Here is a 21,391-nt window from a genome sequence, read left to right as displayed (position 1 = left end):
ACGCTTTAAGTAGCTATTTCTTAAAGGGTCACAGGCATTGCCATATACCTTTAGAGTGAGCAAGGCATACCTGGCACACCAGCAGCCCTCCTCTATGACTCCCGTCCACCATCCCTAGACCCTGGCCGCAATGATGGCAGGTTCTCCCAGGGAGAAGCCCAGAGGTATGGATTTGACTGCTTTCTGATGGCCTTTCTTCCTGGCAACATGGACTGTTAGCTCCTATTGCAGGCCAGCACTTCTTTGAACACTAGGAAGCCAGGGGACAAGCCAGCCTTGGAATATTCCATCTCTGACTCCCCAGGAGCTGATGTCATTTTCCCAGGCCACTTACATCGCCACCAGGCCTGTTGCAGGCCCGGATCTGTCCCCTAAAATGGCTCTGGGCTGAGTGCCTGCCCCTTACAGTGGCCCACCCAGGGTTTCTTTCTCCAGGTGCCTCCAGGTTGAGAATGAGCACATCCTGAAGTCGATGAAGGCCTGTGTGAGTGAGACCCTGAGCACGCTGGGCCAGCACTTTGGCCAGCTGCTGGAGCTGGCCCTGACCCGGGAGGTGCAGGTCAGTGTGGACTGGGCAGTGGAGGTGGGCAGAGGGACTGGGCCCGGCTCGGGGAAGCTCTAAAGTGGGCTTTCTTGGGGGACATCCTCCTCAGACCACCAAAGCGAACTCCAACACCTGAGAGACAGGACTGTTAGAGCTGAACGGAGCCTTCCTGACCATCTAGCCCAATTCTGCATTTTCAAGATGTGAAAACTAGAGCCCAGAGAGGGCAGATACTGACCTAAGGTCACACAACAAGGCAGCGGCAGAGCCCAGCGTCTCCCAGTTGCACTTTCAGTGTTGCTACCACCACCTTAAATCTTCTCTGTTAAGTTATTGTTCACAGTGCACACAATAGATCCTTATATTCCTGAAAGACTTAGGGCACCTGCTGGGAACAAGTCAATTCTGGATATTGTGGCAATAGAGAAGAATCTAGGAAGGTCAGCTAGTCTAGCCCCTGCCTCTAGGGAAGGTGGTACTTGATTTCAGAAAGAACGAGGGCTTTGGAACCTGACAGATCTACTTTCAAACTGTGGTTTATCATGGGACCTTGGTCAAATTCCTTAATCCATAGCCTCATTTTCCCCATATATAAAGTGAAGACCTTCCCTAGAAGAGAAGTGAGAGGACTAAGCAAACAACGTATGAAAAGTGCTTAGCACTTTTGGATTAAATACATATTATTTCCTTCTCTTGCCTTTTCCTATTTTTAAAAGCCTCCCAGAAAAGCTGATTCCATATGGTTTGCATTAGGAAAGGTATTTGCATGTTATTTATAGTTACAGAAATATTGTGTTACATATTTGCCATTCTTTTCCCACCACCAAATAAGAGCTTTCCACAAATAACAAATCCCTTCCCATATCGGCCTCTCTCCAAACTTGGCCTTTCTACCTATTTCTCTCTTCCCAATGTGTCTGGCTCGTCTTGTACACAGCACAGGCCCTTCTGACCTGGTTCACTTGCTGGTCAGGGTAGCTGGCCCTGTGCAGCCTCACCCTCCCAACCCAGAAGGGTCTGCGGAGTTCACTCTCCCTGCCCCGAGAGTCTGGGATGAGGGAAGGGAGGGGCCAGGGCTGGGGCCCTGGAGCTGGCACGATGAGCAAATGTTGACAGTCACGTGTACCGGCAGGTGGTGGTTCAAGCTAAGGCCAGCGTCCCAAATGGAAGTCTAGAGGGACCCAGTGGAACATGGGGCCGAAGTGGGTGAAGAAATTGAAGGAGCGATGAGCGAGGGTATTGAAGTTAGCGGTGGGGAGGAGAGGACCCTGGAGGAAGTTTTGAGCAGGAGCTCAGGTGCCCGCTGATGCTTTTTATGCCATTTTGGTGCCCTCTTGCCTGGCAGTACCAGGTTCACTTAAAAGGGCTTAAAAGAGTTCTGTTGGATTGTAAATGGAAGCCAGCTGGGGTTGGAAGTGGTCCTTAGCTCTTTCTACCAGGGGCAAAGGGTAGCTTGTCTTTTTGATGCTCCAGGTCACAGATTCCTGGGAAAAGCTCCTTGGGCTGTCAGGAGCCGACTTGGGCTTTGTGGACTAGGTATCTGATTTCCTGGGGCACTGCGTCCATTCTGCTTTTTCCTCGTCCTGACCTTGTTTGGTGTGGAATTCCTGACCCGGTGCTTCTACTTCCCTGGCTAAATCCTGCCCCATTTCCAGTCTGGCCACCTGCCTCATTGATGCTCAGCTTGGGAGCTGTTAGATCAGCTGCTTTTCTCTTAGAATTGAGCCCCCCATTGGTCTCCCTCTCCTGGTGGGGGAAGCAGCGTCTGTCCTCCATGCCTCTGCATATTTGTTAGTTTCTTGACAACCCCCCTTCCCTCCCACATGCCCAGTGGTGTCCTCTAAGCCCTCCTTTGGGCTGAGCTTGCTGTGCTCTTAATATTTCTTGGCTGACCTTTAGCATCCTTTTACATTAGAAAGTTTCCATACAAAACAGTGGTGACATAAAGAGATACACTGGCTGAAGGCAGGGTAATCTGTTCAGTGCTGTGAGCATGTGTTTCCTAAACAGGTAACTCAAATCCTGTTCTCTAGTATATTAGTAATCATACAAGGATCCTACACTTGGGGTATCTTGACATAAATGAAATTAAGCTTATTTTTTTGCATCAGCATTTCTCTTATGATGTGTTACTGTGTGTTGCAAGTCTTCTAAAAGGTCCTCACACATTCATAGTATTTCTTGTCTGACCTATAGTTTCCATAAACAGGGATTTTCTTTCTTTTGTCCATGAATATATATCTAGTGACTAGAACAGTACCTGGCATACAGCAGGCATCTAATAAAGATTTATTAATGAATGAATGTTAAGCAGTGTGTTCCAAACTTACCTAGTCACAGATCTTTTTTATTCTTAAAACACCCATTTATTCTGGGATGCTGGTGTTTCAGGAAATGCAATTTGGGAAATGCCTTTTTTGCACTAGGGAGCCATGTAGGCTTTTGAGCAGAGGAACAGTACTCTTTCCATCAGCCCTCCATGCCCACCACAAAAACACAACACATGGTGGAATGGTGCTTACAAGAAGGGCAGTGATAATATAGCACTACTCTGCACTGGTCTGCTCCATCCTGGAATGTTACGTCCAGCTCCAGACCCCAGATGTGTTATTGAGACAATGATTGTGCTCAGAGGAGCTTCCTAGGAGGACGGGGAAGGGCCGAAGATTAAGGTATGTGGGGAATAGCTGGAGGAGCAGGGATGTTTAAGAATGGAAACTCTGCTACCTCCAAAGGGAAGAAGGACCTTGGGCCAGTGAAGTGAATCTATAGGACATTCCATGGAAAAAGGGGTTGGCAAAGCAATAGGGCTGCCCCGCAGTAGAAGGGGCTGCCTTAGGAACTCCCCGTCACTGAGGTGGGAAAGTCATGCCTGGGAGGATATCGGCAGTAGATGGAGGTTGGACTGAGTGACTTGCAAAGTTTCTTCCAATCTTGATAGTGTGTAATTCTATGAATATGGGGTAGTGGATTGAGCATGGCATTTGGAGGCATATCAGGGTTCAAACCCTGAACGAGCTACTTACTGCATCTACAAACTTGGGCAAGTTACTTAATGTCCTGTTTCCTCACCTCTACCTTGGGTTGTTGTTAGCATTAACTAAGACAACACAGGAGTCACTGGCACTCTTCTGATTGCATCAGTGGCTTTATTCACTACAGACCTGAGCTACCTTAAGAGACGCTGACAACAAGCTTTGCTAAAAAGAGCCTCCTAATCCGCTAATCACTAATTGTTTACTGAGATAATTTAACTACTTGGTGGGCTTGGAAAGTTAAGGCTTAACTGTTAGGAGCCACCAATGGGAAATTAATGAACATTAAGGATTAAACTTTCTCGGATTAAAGGATTAGCCATGTGGGAGGTAAGAGAAAAAAGCTTGATTTAGAAAAGATGATTTACTTGAAGACGACTTCTAGGGGACTCTCTATTGAATAAATCAACTCTCACCTGTACCTCTGAATCCTCGATTCCGCTTCATGTGGGTAGACTGTATATGCATTCATCCTTTCATGCCATCAATCAATGTTTATTTTCATTTAAAATATCACCTTTATTCTAATAAAACTGGTTAGGGACTGTATCTCTGGCTGTGTGGCTGAAGTGAACTTGTTAAAACTTCATCTCACCCCTAAACTTCCCCTTCCTGTCCCAGACAGAGCTGGTCAACCTCAGGTCTCACCTGGGGCACAAGCACCTATCTGGTGACAGAGGTCAGACCAGAGGGACATGTCCTAAGAGGAAAGAGGCAGCCGCTAAGCTAAACATACTCAGTTCCTTCTTCCAAACTCACTAACTCATCCTTGCCCTCTCGGCAAGGTGACATGGAAGGGTGGGGACTGAGGCCAGCAGAGGTGGTGTGGCTGAAATCTCTCCCTGGTGGAACAGAAGGAGTGGGGACCAAGTATTACCCCTCAGTGTTCACAGTTCTTGTCCTATTATCTTATTGGCCCCATCTATCTGGCTGTGGTCAGGCAGGAGTGTGGCTGGGCCCTTTGGAGGAGGAGGTCACCTGCCTGTGAGGCAGACTTTTCACACCTTCAGGAAGCCATCCCCCCAAATAACAAACTCTACTCCTTTGTGGATCCTTCTGGAATCCCAGTGGGCAAATTAGACTTTGCTCCCAGAAGGCTTGGAAATGACTTAAAATATTACATTCATTAAATTGACTCTAAAGAGATTTTGTAACTAAAGCTCAAAATTTGCTTTCCTGTTCTTTTTCTCATTCTCAGATTTTGCTCAGCTATGTTGTCCAGTATAGGTAATCAGAGGCTGCAATGGGATTAAACAGTAAGATAAAGATAATCCAAACATACTTGCCAGGATGAGAAATATAAAGATGTTCAAAATGTTAAAATGGTCTTCTATCTCATTTTAAAGTTCCCTGGGAGAAAATAAAGTGAAAGAAAGAAAGAAAAAAAAAAACCCAAATCTGAATCCCTCTACTCTTAGGAATAATTCAAAGCCCTTGATCCTTAGGTTAATAGAATTCTCTTTAATTTTCTTATTCTCCTCTTAGCCAGGAGGGTCTCATCCCAGTGTGTGTGTGTGGAGTCATGTTTCTTTGGGCAGCTACAGCCCAGGCTGTCTCTCCAGCAATGGGAGGGATTTTTTCAGGGCTTTTCAATTTGTACTGGTCTTTCCCCACGATACTTGAAAGGGTCCAAAGAGTTAGTACCTTGGATACACAATATTATCACAGCACTACTGCTGCACTCACAGAGAGTTAAAACAGGCCAATCTTCAATCCTTAGGGCAGGAATTCCAGTCAACATGTCTTCCTAAGACTCTGTCTTTAGGGTTGCTGAAGACCTTAACAGACACTCATCTGCAGTTGAGAGAAAGAGGGTGGGTGACAGATACTGTCTTGGTTGCATCTGCAACAGGATGTCAGTTTATTTCAGTTGTCCACAGTCCACAAGGATTTGTGAACATACATTCACGGGGGGAAAGCATCCACCACAGGTTAATTGTGGTACGATGCTTACCATATACGGGAGAAAAATGTCTCCTTTTTCATAGAAGGGCACGTGATACGTTTATCTTCTTCCTGCAAAGTCAGGCATTTGTAATTCCTTCACAAGGACTTGTTTGATTTGCACTCTTTGCCATCCAGCATTTTCAACATTTCTTAATTTCAAGAGTCCCTCCAAACTTTGCATTTCTGCCACCCCAGGCTACACTGATTTCGGCTGCTTGAAGTGACTTGGGCCAGTGGTCTACTGCTTCAGATGCATTGCATTCTCTGGGTTCCCAAAGATTTCCTAGGAGAAATGCAAGCACGTATACTTTTTTTTTTTTTTTTTTTTTGTTTGTTTGTTTTTTGCGGTACGCGGGCCTCTCCCTGTTGTGGCCTCTCCCGTTGCGGAGCACAGGCTCCGGACGCGCAGACTCAGCAGCCATGGCTCACGGGCCCGGCCGCTCCGCGGCATGTGGGATCTTCCTGGACCGGGGCACGAACCCGTGTCCCCTGCATCGGCAGGCGGACTCTCAACCACTGCGCCACCAGGGAAGCCCAAGCACGTATACTTTTAAGGAAATCAATTTCCAGATCTTCAGTTTTCATTTGTTTTCTTTCCTAGAAACAATCCTCCTAATAATACACAGTTTTTACTAGCCCTTCTATTATTTTCCAAAAGAAAGGCATATTCCTCACCCATCCCAAATCTTATAGTGCATTGCCCCTTTTTGCAAAAACCTTGGAGTGCAAATGGGGAGATAAAACAAAAAAGAAGCCTACATTCATGAACCATAAACCTTTAGGCCTCCATGTATTTCCATGTTTTTAATATTTCTGTTGAGAAAAGCATTAGAAATTGTGTATTTTGTCCAGTGTGCAGATTTTCTGAATCTAGAAATGTGGTAGAATGGTAGTGTGTGTGTGTTTGTGTGTGTGTGTGTATGTGTGTATTGGAGGGTTGGTTGTGAAAGTTTCCAATTTATCTTATCCCTTCTATTTCCATTTATTCTCAAATCGTGCATACCTCTTGAGGGACATTCTCCTTAGACAAAGCAAAGAGAGCACAGGTAGGACAAATCAAACACTCAAAATGGCTTTTGGGGGGCACTTTTTTTTTTTCTTTTTTTTTTTGCGGTACGCGGGCCTCTCACTGTTGTGGCCTCTCCTGCTGCGGAGCACAGGCTCCGAACGCGCAGGCTCAGCGACCATGGCTCACGGCCCCAGCCGCTCCGCGGCATGTGGGATCTTCCCTGACCGGGGCACAAACCCATGTTCCCTGCATCGGCAGGTGGACTCTCAACCACTGCGCCACCAGGGAAGCCCTGGGGGGCACTTTTTAAATGCAAGCAATTCCTTTCAGCTGTATCTTATGCTCAACTCTAAGTGATGTCTAAAGGTTAATGATAATGATTCTTTTCAATGTAACGAATATTTTTGAGAAAGACCACATTTTTCAAGATATACTGGGTAAAATTCAAAGATACAAGTTTTGCATGATTTTTCTTTTCAGATTTGATGCACATTATTTAAGGCAGCAGTTAAAGACTATTTTGTCAAAACATTTTATGAAATATTTACACTAATTTCTACTTTCTGTTAGCAAAAGATATAGTTAATTGCTGGCAGCTGGACTAATTAGATTTAAGTATAAATACTTTTCTCCTTTAAATACATAGAGAAGTTCGATCATAAGAGCTGCAAAAGGACTTCCCTGGTGGCGCAGTGGTTAAGAATCCACCTGTCAATGTAGGGGACATGGGTTCTATCACTGGTCCGGGAAGATCCCACATGCCGTGGAGCAACTAAGCCCATGCGCCACAACTACTGAAGCCTGCGTGCCTAGAGCCTGTGTTCCAAATAAGAGAAGCCACCGCGCACCGCAGTGAAGAGTAGCCCCCACTCGCCACAGCTAGAGAAAGCCTGCGCACAGCAACGAAGACCCAACGCAGCCAAACATAAATAAATAAATAAACTAATTAATTTTAAAAAATGGTCCACATCCAAAAAAAATACCTCAAAAAAAAAGAGCTACAAAAAACAGTCGAATGATTTCAGATATTTTTATTTTCAGACCTTATTTAATTATTTCCTGAAATAAACACCAAAGTTCAATACATACACACATCTATTTACTGAAGGAATGCAGTGATTTTTATCATATTTCCAGATTTATAATTACTTTACAATGTTAGCTATATATTACTTTGCATTATGAAAAGTTTAATAAATTGTTTTATCTTGGCTTTAGAATATACACAAGTAAATCAAATTTTATTTTAAGTCTATATTATTTTAATATTGACAGTTTTTAGCATTTCTCCTTACAGAATGATTTCCAAAATTATTTGTCAGCATTTTTTAGCATTTCTTGGAATACATATTAAAATTTTTTTAATTAAAAATGAAGTCAGGTCTATATTGAGAAAAAGCTAAGTTGACTTGGCTGATTGGTTTGGCTTAAAGAATAGTCTTTGCCAATTAGGTTATAGGGTGGGTATTTTTCATAAATTAAATAAGCAAAAGCTGTAGCTTCAAGTTTTTTATTTGAAACACACAAAAATATTTTATTAAAATTGTATTGTTAATGAAATTAATAATATTTTGATTTTCTTAATCCTTTCTGAATAATTTGGATAATCCAAGGTGCTCTAAGTGAAAGAGTAGTGGGTATAATTAAGAGTTACTTAATATGTCTTGGTAAAGTACTTCTGGAATTCTTCCCAGAAATTGAGACAAGTGAATGAATGACTCTAATGATTGGGTGACAAATGTTTTGCAAGTCAAATGGTTTCCAGTTCTTTGCTTCTACCAATTTATAGGTGTTATCAGCTGGCAGATCATTAAAAATAGTGTTTGATGATAGATCACTATATGATTACATAGCTCAGAATGTGCTCAAAGGGTGAGCAACTTGGCTATACATACTCTTCCCATTCCTCTCTTCACGGGATTTATGGGAACAAGATTTTTCAGGATTTACATCTAAAAATATAGCATTAAGCCAATATTCAATCATGGATAAATGAATTAGAAAACTTACAAAGTTTACAAAGCCTCATTCATCTCATTAGGAGATATATTTATGATAAAATTTTAATTTTATGATTTATAATTATTTATCAAAATGTATCATCTATGTTGTATTGACCAATTGTACTGATGATAATTTTAATACTAATTCAAGCAAGGAGAGATTATTTTTAAACACTTAGAGCCTTATAGTCACAGGAATTAAAAGAAAATTTCAAATTTCAATGATAAGCATGATTAAGTGTGATCAGTAAAATACTTTGAAACTTAAATGTATTACATTAAGATAAAATTCTGAGGGAGAATGGGGATGGGAATGTAAGTTTAAAGATGAAAAGAAAAGATGCAAAATGTTCAAATGTTAAAGAGATTGTTCATGTAATTTTAAATGGATGATGACGGTATCAAGTTGTTTTGGTATTTAGATTTCATGGGATACATCTAAAAGAGTGATGTAATCATTTTATTTTAGTCAATATTTATAGTCTGCTGGAAATTACATCCTTTCCAACTTTGTTCTTTAAACTTATGATGCAAAATTTTACCTGTCAAATTAAAAATGTGCAAGGGGTCATATATTTAAAAAAATTCTTTTAGGGTTAAATGAGAAAAAAAATTGACGTAGGATACACAGGCACTCTAGTTCTATAATATGGCTGCTGTCTCTGCCTCTCGCTGAGGATTGCTTAGGCCTTGAGACCCTGTCTTCTAGGAAGGGTTTTCTTTTTTCTTTTTTTTTTTTTGTGGTATGCGGGCCTCTCACTGTTGTGGCCTCTCGCGTTGCGGAGCACAGGCTCCGGACGTGCAGGCCCAGCGGCCATGGCTCCCGGGCCCCGCCGCTCCGCGGCATGTGGGATCTTCCCAGACCGGGGCACGAACCCGTGTCCCCTGCATCGGCAGGCAGACTCTCCACCACTGCACCACCAGGGAAGCCCCAGGGTTTTCTTGTTATGCTCCTGAAGTCTGTTGCCTTATGCACCTACTGAGAACCCGTCCCTCTGCCATGTGCTTCTCAGAACACTGTCTTCCCATACCTTTTGACTATTTTAGTCTTGAATAACATTTTTCTGCTATATCTTTTTTTTTTTTTTGTTCCAGTAATGAATTATGTCTCCCTGTTAATCTCCCACTCCCTTCAGGGAGACTCAGCTGAGTTTCTCAGCTTTTGCCCTGCTTCTCACGTGGGTCTCTTTTCTTATCTAACTCACAGAATGAGCACTATTTACTCATCTGAGCAGCATTCGCACTTTGACTCCTCTTTCCTTTCTGACACATTCTTTTGTTTTCCAAAAGTAATCTTTTAGATTTTAGGATTTCCCTTATTGGGAGAAATAAAATCAGTTAAGGTCTGGATCTGCCCTAAACCTTTAGTTCTAAGTGATCTTATCCATTTTTGCCTCTCTAAATTGGATATTCCCACCCAGGAGATATTTTCCCATCAGACCAGTAGCTAATCCAAGACTGGATTCAGTTATTATTTTGTCTGTCTCCTCTTTATTATGTCTAGTCTTTCTGAGCCTTTCTCCAAGTCCTAATTCATGCATTTCTCCAAAATGTTCTCTTGGGACACAGGCGATACTATATCCTTATGTTAAAACTTTTTCACTTGAAATTTATCTAGTAATCCTTTGAATATTTCATGCTGATCTCTGTAATTTTGTCCTGTATCTAGAACTCTATTAACACAACAGACAACTCTAACAACAATTTTTAATATTATATCTCACAATGTTAAGGGTAGAGAATTTCAGTAGGGCTTGGTTGAGTAATTCTTCTGCTCACTGTGGCATCAGCAGAGGTCACTTGGAGGTATTCAGCTGGCAGATGGTTTAGAGAGTCTTAGAAAGCTTCATCACATGTACGGTGCTTTGGAGGGGATGGCTGGAAAGCTGGTCTCAGCTGAGAGTAATTGATCAGGGGTCCTACACATGGCACACGGCATCTCCAGCATGACAGTCTCAGAGTTATCAAACTTCTTATCTGGTAGCTTAGGACTCTGAAAAGAATGTTCCAAGAAGCCTGAGTGGCAGCTTCAAGGTTTCTTATAACCTAGCCTTGGAAGTCCTGAAACGTTACTTCTACCGAGTGCTGGCTTCTGTTCATCAAGGAAGTCACTGAGGCCACCCAGATTCAAAAGGGGGGGAATTAGAACCCACCTCTCTATGGGAGGAGCAGCGAAGAATCTGTGGCCATCTTTAATCAACCCATGTATATGTAATCCCTTTGCATGCTGGGCTGCCCTAACTATATCTAACTATGGAGTCTCTGTCTGAAGCTTTAGAAAGAGGCTTCACAGTATTTTCTTGCCTCCTTCTGAGGAACTTATTCCAGGCTGATGTTTGAGAGTTTACCCCTGCTGATAAATTTCACTGGGCTGCAGTCACTCTTTCTGATGGAGAAACAAAAATATATCCCCCTTTTCAAATTCTTTATTTAGAGTAGTTAGATTGTGTGCATCTCCTTAACCCCCCCCCCCCCTTTTTTTTTTTTAATCCCTTTCTCCTCTTCTTCAAGATCCTATATTTTTTTGTTTCGTATCTGCCTGGTCTGTCATAAAAAAATTCTGTCATTCAGTTTAATCGGTCTATCTTCCTTCATTTTGTTTCCATTCTTTCACCACTCTTCTCATGATAGAGGGTGAAGCATATTTTTGAAAATTCACCAATTCCTCCTCGATTACCTGAAAAAACTTGATTTTAGAGACTGTGTTCATTTGAAACTAATACCAAGATAGGATTTGATAAGAAACATCTATGAAGGATAGAGGGAAGGAAGCAGGAGAAGGCAGTGGAAAACCATGTTGCAGGGCTGATAATTGAGAGAGAAAAGGGGGAGGAAGACGTGAGTAGGAAGAGATGGAATTTTCAAGCCAAAGTCACCTGTGAGAGGAGGCCCCTGCCTGCAGTCATGGACTCACAGCAGTGCCCCTGCTGTGCTAAGTCACAGCTGGGAGTAGCTCAGGGGAAGTATGGCCTCGGTAGGAACATGGTGGTGGATCTAGGCGGGGCTTTCTAGGTCAGCTCTGCCCCTGCAGCAGAAGGTCTGGCTGCCACAGGGCAGAACATAGATGCTAATGGAAGCCCGGGTGGAGAACTGTGCTCCAGTTTGGTGAGAGCTGCTCACCAAATGAGGCTGGATTTCCTCCTTGTTTTGAGGCTTCCATCTCCACTAGCCCCTGGAAGGTCCTGCCGGCACTGAGGGACATGGATTCACTGACTTTGGTAAATAGGGAGTCAGATTCACAGGGGTTAAGGTCTAACTCCACCATGTACCATATGTGTAAACTTGGGCAGATTTTTTGTGTCTGTTTTCTCAACTCGGAAGGAAATCTTGAACAAACTTTTGAGAGCCCTTCTAGCTCTGACGCCTTCCAGCTCTGACGCATTGTGATACTTAGAGCCTTGATGATTTCCGTGGAGCCTTTGATCTCTTCTCTTTCCAAATTTATCCTTGTGAAAAGGATGTTTACAACTTTTCATTGTCAGAGAGCTGACTCACTGAGACAAATCTGAAGTGTAATTATGGTATATGTGAGTATAGACGTTAACAAGAAATTATCCTCAGACATAAATGGTCTAATAGCAGAAAATGATTGCAAAAGACAGTGGGTTTGAATAGTTTAACATAATGCTAATTTGCTTCAAGTAAAAACACTGATCAGGAACATTAGGTAATTATCATTTAAGTACAGGACCCCAGGATATGAAATCTGCATTTTCATGTTAGCACTGATATCACTTATATAACTGCTTACAGCAAAGATAGGGAATGATTCTAAGTACATTCATTATACAGATTTGCAGTGACAAATCTTGGTTATTAATTTTACCTTTTGTTAAATATCTTACAAGCGGCATCTATCCAATCAGGAAATAATTTTTATATTTAATGTAGTTTGATTAATTACACACAATCTTAGACTGCTGTATGTAGAAGATTGGCATATTGCTATGTGTGAAGAATTCTGAGTTTGAATAAAGAAGAAAAATGGAAGAGCTATTTACCTGGAGACTCAAACCCCTTTAATTTAAATCATTTTACAAATGGGGAAACTGAGGCCTAGGGGGTTTATCTCAATTGCCCAAGATCTCAAGATAAAAACTGTTAAGAATTTTATTTTGCTTCCATGTGCCAGATACCTTTAGAAGTTCTTTATATATATCAGCAACTTTAAAAGATGGGTACAACAACCATAAGAGATAGACACTGTTATTTCTGCTATCTTACAGATGAGGAAACTAAGGTGCAGAAGGGCTGAGTTACTTGCTCTAGGGAGCTTAGAAGTGGCAGAGCCAGAATTTGAACCCAGGCAGTTTAGCTCTGGAGTCCATACTTTTAACCATATACATACTTGCTCATCAATATAGTGTGTTAAAAAAGGCAGGCTGGCACTGGAACTGAGATCTCCTAGTTTCCTTGTGTCTTTTCCATAACACCAGTATGAATTTGAAACAAATCCATTTTCATATTTTAAAATAAACACGGCAACTGAAATTGCACAAGTGGCTTCCCAGAGGTCCTACTTTCTTGCATGAGGCCCCCAAAGGCAAGTCTCCCCAGTCTCCATCTCCACAACCTCCCAGGAGAAACTCAAGCAATGAACATTAATTAGCAGGTAGGAGTCATCTATAATTGATGAATCACAACCTTCAAAACAAATGGCTGATTATGAAGTGGTTTCAAGTTCCGTGAAAAGCTTTCTCCCAGAAATAAGCTAAACTCTTCTAGGAATAATCTTCATGTCCCATTTGTTGATGAATTTTCCATTTGCTCTTCTTCCTGAGCCTCCCAGGGTGCTGTGCTTGGTCATTCCCGGCCCTCTTACCACCAGCCTTAGATCCTTCAGCTGTAATTAGTGGCATTCCTCACTGAGCTACCCAGTCTTTGACAGGATTCCAGGTTGCTGTGTTGGCCTGGCTGTCCACCTAAGGCAAATGTCCTCTGAGCAGGAAGATACTACAGAGTAGAATGTTTCTCTTGACTCATCTCCTGAACCCATCACCCAGCGGGACTTTGCCATTAGCTAATGGCCATCCAAAATGAGCAAATTCTTTGGTCATATCTGTAGCAACTCATTGGTTTTCAACTTGATGGTTTGTTTATTTCACCGATGGTTTCTGTTCTCATCAGGAGCCAGTAGAATAGCAAAAAGGTGCTTGCTGAGCCCATCAGTGATGAGAGTTGATTTTCTGATTGACTAGAGTGGGGCGCATTGGTTGTCCATGCCCCAGGGGTATGAAATTATCCCATATTTGTGAAATGTAGCTCAGACCTCATCCTGACTCATGTCTTTCCCTAAGTTAGAACCTCATCACCCCCATCATGGGGTAGTGGAGATGGGGCAGGATTACAGATTTCAGGACACTCTTGGGTATTCCATTAAGGAAGGTGAGCAGAAGGTAGATGAGTGAGTAACCATCAGACTTTGCTCTCTTTTCTTAGGCACTGGTGAGAAAAATCGATGCCTCGGACAATATCTACACCACAGAATCCACCACAGGGAACCTGTTCAGCCTGACCCAAGAGGGGGCTCCCTTGTGCCGCATCATAGCGAAGGTAAGCTTCATGGATGGGGGCCAAGGTGATGGGCCTGGGGAGAGTGTGAGGAAGCTAGTTTGGTGGGGACAGCTGGCTTAGGAAGCCTGTCCTGGCTCTAGCATTTGCTTGTTATGTAACCTTGGAAGAGTTACCTCCCCTCTCTGGGCCTTGGTGTCTCCATCTTTAATAGTGGCTAACTCCTCTGATTTCATTTCCCACTTGAGACAAGAAGATGGTGCCCCTGGAGCCTCTATCATCTTTCTTCACGAGGTGTCTGTTATAAATATCAACCCTTCTCCCTCATCTTCACATATCCCACCAAACCCAAACCCAACATACCTTCCAACTTAGGTTCTTGGCTGGATCTTAAAAATGCCTGCTGTCACTGCACTACGACATGAAGGAAAGACAAAATTGAGGGCGGTGGTTTTCATTAATTACATGGGAGTTGTAATTCATTAACTTCATGGTCAATTTGCCCCTGCACTCATTCTAAGTGTTGGATCCAAACACTTAGAACAAATATAGGCAATTGGTAGCTCCCTAGGGGGCTTGCTAAGGCCTTCTGTTTTATTTTTGCCTCTTTTTTTTAAAAAAACTTGAGAAATGACATTACCATTGGGGATAGAATAAGGATCTAACTGGAATCAAAGTTATATCCTTCAATAGACTTAAGATGTCAGTCACAAGAAGATGCTCCAGCTCTGTGGTTCCCAGTCCTAACGCTGCAGCACAATCCCTCAGGGAGTTTTTGGAAAACAAAACATAAATGGTTTGTCGCCCTCCAAGATTTACCAAGGTCCTGGGGTAAGACCCGGGAATTCACATTTTAATAAGCTCTACAGGGGATTCTGAGGCATGGCCACTCTCAGAATCACTGATCTAAGCCTTTAAGGAGATCTGGAACAGGAGGGTAAATGCTTGTCAACTCTGGTCAAGGGAGAAGTAAATTGTGTGCAACAGCAATAGCTAACGTTTAAGGGCGCTCTCCACTGTGCTTAATGCCTTGCAAACGTTATTTCTTTTAAATCATAATATCATCCAAACAAGTAGTTATCATGTTTTTCCCATCTATAGTTGAGGAAGTGGTTTGAGAGGCTGACTCAAGGTCACACAACTGATAAAGAGTGGAGTCAGAATTAGAACCCAAGTCTCTTTAATTCAGAGTTCATGATCCTAAAGCCCACAGTGGTGACTTCTGGTTCAATCCTTGGCCCTTCAGCTTCTTGGGCCAAAGTGTGACTCAAAAGTTCTCAACCCTGTAGGCATATTAGCATCACTAGGGAGCTTTAAAAATCTCCACTAGTGGGCTTCCCTGGTGATGCAGTGGTTGAGAGTCCACCTGCTGATGCAGGGGACACGGGTTCGTGCCCTGGTCCGGGAAGATCCCACATGCCGCGGAGCGGCTGGGCCCGTGAGCCATGGCCACTGAGCCTGTGTGTCCAGAGCCTGTGCTCCGCAACGGGAGAGGCCACAACAGTGAGAGGCCTGCGTACCGTAAAAAAAAAAAAAAAAAACTCCACTAGTAAGTGGCCAAGGTGAATTTGAACCTGGCTGTTTGACAGCAAAGGCTATGCTCTTGTTTGCTGTCCTGAACTGCCTCTCAGCAGCCCGGCTCCCTCCTCTTCCTCCTGTCTGCCTTCTCCTCATCCCCATCCTCCCTTGCCTTCCTCCCCTCTCCACAACCTTTATTATCTACTGCATCCTTTCTATATGTCAAACACTGCACTAAGCTTTCCCTTCATCATCTCATCTGATCCTCCCGATAATCTAATGATGTGTTATAATTATAATTCCCATTTTTAAGAATAGGGAACAGAGGCTCAGAGAGAAGTTCATGCACATTAAATGCAGATGGGATTTTAACTAGATCTGCTGACTCCAGAATTTTAATATCAACCTTCTTCTGTCTCCAGTCCTTGGGGGAGAGTAGACGGAGGGTTGATGCAGAGAGATGATGACTCCCATCTTCCCAGTCTGGAAGATGGAGAGACTAGGTCCTCCAGCAAAATCGATGTTTGGGTTTCCAGTCCTGACAGTGACAAAGGGACTGGGAGTTCCTGGTATGCCCTGCACAGCATCCTCACCTCCGATGCTCAGGAAATATGCCCAATATGGTAACAGATGTGGGGCAGCTTCCCCCAGTGGCCTTCCTCATTCACCTCCTTGGAGCCCGGTGTGGTCTGTCCTTGGGTCCTTCATCCATCTGAGCTACCCCCATGAGATGATTTGGGCAACCTGTCTGAGGTCTATCCTCTCATCCCCTTGGGTTCCTCTGATGGCCAAGAAATAAACCCAGTCCTCCCTATGACAGTGGTGGCAAATAATCCCATTCCTTCCTGAGTGCAGAGCACTGAAAACTCCCCTGTACGTTGTTGAAATTACCCCCTCCTCACCACTCCAGCTCCTCTATTATCCTCCTCCCACCACTAGCCTACACACCCCTCAAGTGGCCTCCTCCAGCTTTATGACAGCTTACCCTGAGCCTGTCTGAATAATGCATACCATTATACAGCTGGGCTCCGAGCCCAGAGCTTTCTATAAAATTAAACAACCTCCAGCCAACAGTGCGAATCCACAAGCTCAGGCAGCTCCTGGTCCCACTCTAAGCTGAGTGCTTCTTTTCGGTCCTCAATGGGGGCTTCACATTCCATCTCACTTTCTATCTCCTCTCCCTCCCACATATTCCAGCCCATGGGACACCTTTCATGAGGGTATGAGACACCCTTCTAACCAGGATGCCTTCTGTGACCTGATCCCAACCTGGCTGTCCAGGTCCACCGTCACTGGGTGCTCGGCCCTTTCACAACATTAACTCACTGCTCCTTCAACAGCTGAGTCATGTAGCTGTCACGACCCCATTGTTAACCAAAGATTGCCAGCAGCAGAGCCAGGATTTGAACCAGAATCCCCTCAGTCTGGGTTCAGGATTCCCCCTTCTTCTCCTAGTAGCTAAAAATGCTAAGAAGACCATGTTTCACAGGCTTGGGAAAGGATGTAATGAGAATGCAGAGGCTTAAATATAGTTATGCTAGACTTGGCGTCTCCTGAGCCAAAGGAAGGCTGCCACACTGATCCTGGCTCTCTGCCTCCCATTCTTTGGCGTCATTTCTTCATTGTCTGCTCCAGACGTAAATATCTATCTATCTATCATTGTACATATATAAATAAGATTTGTACTATATATGATTAAATACACACACATATAAACATGCATACATATATAAACATATAAACATATATATATATATTTACATCTGGTGGGAGGTCATTAATAGCCAAAAAGGCTGGCCAGGGAGACTTTAGGACTCCTGTTCTTTCTTCTTACTTTAAAGAGTAATTTGATCTTATGTCAGTGACTCTCTGGGTAAGGTCTTTATGTGCAACCCTTATCAGATGTCCCAGGAACCGTGGGAAAGTAGGCAGGCAGGGATAAAAGACTGTGGAGCAAGAATTCAGAGGGGTATGTGTCTTGTCCCCATACCAGAGCATATTTTTTTTATCAGAATAATGATGTGCATTTAAAATCACATCATTTTAAGTGACCCTTTGACCCTTCTATAACCACCCCCTTTCAAATTATGTCAGGAGTTCCTACTCTGTGCTCTTTTAACCCTGCAACCCCTCCCCATTTCAGTACACAGCTACCCAGATTTCTTCCTGCTTTTAATGTTGTCTGCCAGACAAGGAGCTCAGCATGGACAGGGACTGAGGCAGTGCCCAGCAGAGGGTCTGGCATATAATAAACCATTAATATTTTTGTGCTGCCTGAACAAATGTACCAGTCCTTTCCCACCAAATAAACTACCCTAAAAGGAAGGAGGAATATTATAAAATGTCAGAAATTCTGAACTCCCCCAGAATTGGATACTCTCATCTTGGTCCCTGCAGCGGTGAGCCGCCAAACTCTGAGACTGCAAAGGGCCCGGGGCTTATCATCGTGGGCTGTGGGGAAGGGGAGATCTGGGGTGACATTGCAGTGAGGCTGTGCTGGGCCGTAGTGGTCATTGCTGCTTCTTCTGGTTACTCATACATGATCCTTTCAGTCATTCACTGCTACGTCCCTGGGGACACAGAACAGTGCCTGTTTCGTGCATAGTACATTTTTTGTTGAGAGAGTTCTGAAAAATCTGACTGGGGATGGTAATTTTGCTGAACCCACCTCCTTCTTCCTGTAACATCTTTCTCAGTTTGGGGAACCGAGGGCAGTGGGCATAGTTAGAGCCAGGAGTGGCGCGGTTACAGGCAAGTGCCCCTCAGGACCAAGTTCAGACCACTTGCTCGTGCATTCTTTCCTGCTGCCACTCCTAGGCACCCCTCCAGCCCTCAGGGAAGGGGAGAAGGAGGAAACAGGGCAAAGCCAGATGTGGGATAGCCAGCTTCCCCTGCTTTGGACGTGGATGTCCACGGTGGGGTTGCCACCAGGTTGCTGGACGTGTGGTGAGTCGCCTTTGTGATCTGTTGGTCTCTCTCACTTTGCTCCGGGATCCAAGGCGGCTTCAGTGATTTTTCTACAGAATAAATATGTCCAGTTAGGATGAGCGCCTCACTCCCAGACTCTTCTCAGAAATCCTCTCAGATTTCTCCTGGGAGGTCACCACAAGGTCTCAAAAAGGAAAAGTACAGGTTCACATTCAAGAGCTCGGCGGATCAATCCTAAAGGTTTTTTTCTGTTTTCCTTTTACAAATTGGAGTGAAGGAGTGAAAACAAGACCAGTGTGGATTTGGGGTGATTATTTCACCCATCTGGACTTCAGTTTTTCCCACCCCCCAAATGGAAATAAATTATAGTATTGAGATAAATAAAGCTCCCCTTTCTGTGCCTGCCATGGTGGTGGGAGCATCTGAGAAGTAACAGGTGGTCACGGGCATAGTGAGAACCAGCACGAGGCATCTAGCTTTCAGTTCCCTCCATCTGCCTCAGACTTGTTTCTAGAACCTGTTTCTGACAACTCTAGGCTTATTCCATGGCGCTGCTGAGGGGTGTTGCCAGGAGTCTGGGAGCCGTGTTACCTGGGGTTGAGCCTGGCCCCAGCACGTGTGCCTGCCCTGGCCCCTTGCCACCAGTTTAGATTACCAAGAGTGACATTATTCCTGGAGGTGGCATTTCACTGTAACACATGTGGGAGCTTGGGAGTGTGTGTGTGTGTGTGTGTGTGTGTGTGTGTGTATAGAAACCAGAGGGGAGGAAACATTCTTTCTTACTACTACGTTCCTGGGTTCTCTGGCTGGGGCCCTGTAAATTGAGCTGACAAAAGCCAGATTAACAAAAGAAAAAAACAAACAAACAGGTTTATTAGCACTTGCACTGTACTTACGCATGGGAACGGTCAGAGATGAGTAACTCAAAGGGTTGGTTAGAACTTGGGCTTAACGTAGCATCTTAGCAAAGGAACGGTATATTTTTAGAGAAGTGGTAAGACAAAGGAAGAGAACCTTGACTCTCTAGGGGTGGCAAATTGTGGGAAGACACATAGATGGGAAACTAATAGTAGATAAAGACTGAAGTCTGCTATGTGGATTCCTCTGGTTCCAAATCCAGGCTGATAAGGGTCTAATATTGTCTCCAGCGATTAACTCTTGTTCTTCCTAGTAGAGAGGGGAGGGGGTATAATCTTTTTAAATTTATGTCCTGCTTTTAGTCAAATAGGGAGAGGACAGAGATCTTGTTTTGTATCTGCTTCTTCTTAGTTGCCTTCAGCTCAAAATAATCTTTACACTAAAGCAGCATATTTTGGGGTGGCTATTCTGCCACCCTACAGACCCCAAAACACACCTGCTGAGTGAGGGGTATCAGTAATTCTTGAGTCGGCCCCTGGAGAGGTCACACGGTGAGTTCATGTGACATTTTCTTTTTCTTGGCAGGAGGGTGGGGTCGTGGCGCTCTTTAAGGTCTGCCGGCAGGACAGTTTCCGGTGCTTGTACCCCCAGGCGCTCCGCACGCTGGCCTCCATCTGCTGCGTGGAGGAGGGTGTCCACCAACTGGAGAAGGTAAGGGTGCAGCTGGCTGGCTGGGCGGGGCCTGAGGTCCCTGAGCGGGTGGGTGAATGGGGAGAGCGACTTCCTGGTGGACGTCTGGCAAGAGCAAGTCCCCTGAGTCCCTCCTGTTCCCAGGCATCATTCATGTGGGGCTGCTGGGATCTTGACTGTGGTCGATGAAGACAGGAAGGGGGCCGAGACTGAGGAGCTCAGCAGGAAAGGCAGGGTCCAGAGAGACACTCAGCACTTCCTGGGTGGAGTGGCCAACAGAGCCTGGTTGGCGGGGCAGGGTGGGAGGTGGGGGGGAACACAGCAGGAGGCAGGCAAGTCAGGTGGGGAGGGGTGTCGAGGTTAAGGGCGGTTGGTCCTTCTCTCGTGGCAGGACCCCAGCAGAAGGAAGAGGATCCAGCTCCTCCGGGGACAGGATAGGCATGAGCAGGGTGGGCATGGGTGCCTGGGCAAGCAGGTGGGCTCCACCCAAAGAGGGCTTGGGTAAGGGAAAGGGAAACTGGAGTCCAAGCACATGATGGGTCAACACCACTGGAGGTGGCCAGGATTGGAGGGCAGGTGATGACGTGACAGTCCCAGGTGCCTAGCTCCAGGCCAACCTAGGGCAACGTGACCGATCCCAGCTACCACCTCCCAATTACCCCAGCTTGTAGGGCTGAGGCTGCTTCAACACTTCTGCCTGAGTGGGTCTGCGCCTGCAGCTGGGTCCTCAGGGATGTTAGCAGGAGGGTTGGGACGCTAGTACTGACACTTGGGGATTTCTCAACCACATTTCAAGGAAAGATGCTGAATTTTTTTTATGGAAGAGAGATAGAAAGGCCTGGTGACAATTGTGGTGCCTGCAGGGTGAGGGGTAGGTACCTCGAGTCTGTTCTCGTGACTGGTCTAAATGGGGATGGGACAGCAAACTTCTCCCCTTCCTCTGCATCCATTTCCCGCAGTCTGGTCCTGGCTGCCCAGAAAACCTCCACCCTACCCTCAGTTTCTTTACTTTGGTCTGGACTCCTAGACAGATGGTCATTTTACATTCTACCCTGCTTCTTTCTAAATCTGCACAGGTTATGGGACAGAGTCCCAGGATCACAGGCTCTGAGGTGCTTTTAGCTGAGGATGGAGGGTGCATGGGAAATCTGCTCAGTTTACAGATGAGAAGGCTATGGCTCAGAATGGGGAAGTAATTTGTCTGAGGTCACACAGCAAAGTGGTGAAGGAGCTAGTGCCAGCCCTCTGGACAGGGTGCCCCCTTCCCATGGGGTCAGAAGCCTTTGTGTGTGCTTGCTTAGGTGGTAAAATGGAGGAGAGAGGCAGTGGCGAGACAGACAGACTGCAT

The 21,391-nt window shown here is 44.7% G+C and overlaps 1 protein-coding gene across 2 annotated transcripts in view; it reads left to right on the top strand.

Annotated features, from left to right (window-relative positions):
- The window catches only part of INSC (INSC spindle orientation adaptor protein), a 132,297-nt gene that overhangs the window by 69,130 nt on the left and 41,776 nt on the right, over positions 1-21,391 (top strand). For both annotated transcript variants that reach the window (XM_027115297.1, XM_027115296.1), the window contains 3 exons: positions 436-559; positions 13,978-14,091; positions 19,939-20,064. In XM_027115297.1, the coding sequence (XP_026971098.1) occupies positions 436-559; positions 13,978-14,091; positions 19,939-20,064 (364 nt within the window). The remainder of the gene's footprint in view (positions 1-435; positions 560-13,977; positions 14,092-19,938; positions 20,065-21,391) is intronic.

The sequence above is a fragment of the Aethalodelphis obliquidens genome, unplaced genomic scaffold (genome assembly GCF_003676395.1).
Source record: "Aethalodelphis obliquidens isolate GAN/ISIS:26980383/991018 unplaced genomic scaffold, ASM367639v1 scaffold14, whole genome shotgun sequence".
NCBI lineage: Eukaryota > Metazoa > Chordata > Mammalia > Artiodactyla > Delphinidae > Aethalodelphis > Aethalodelphis obliquidens.
Note: the sequence above shows the minus strand (reverse complement) of the source record. Positions and strands in the feature narration are given on the sequence as shown.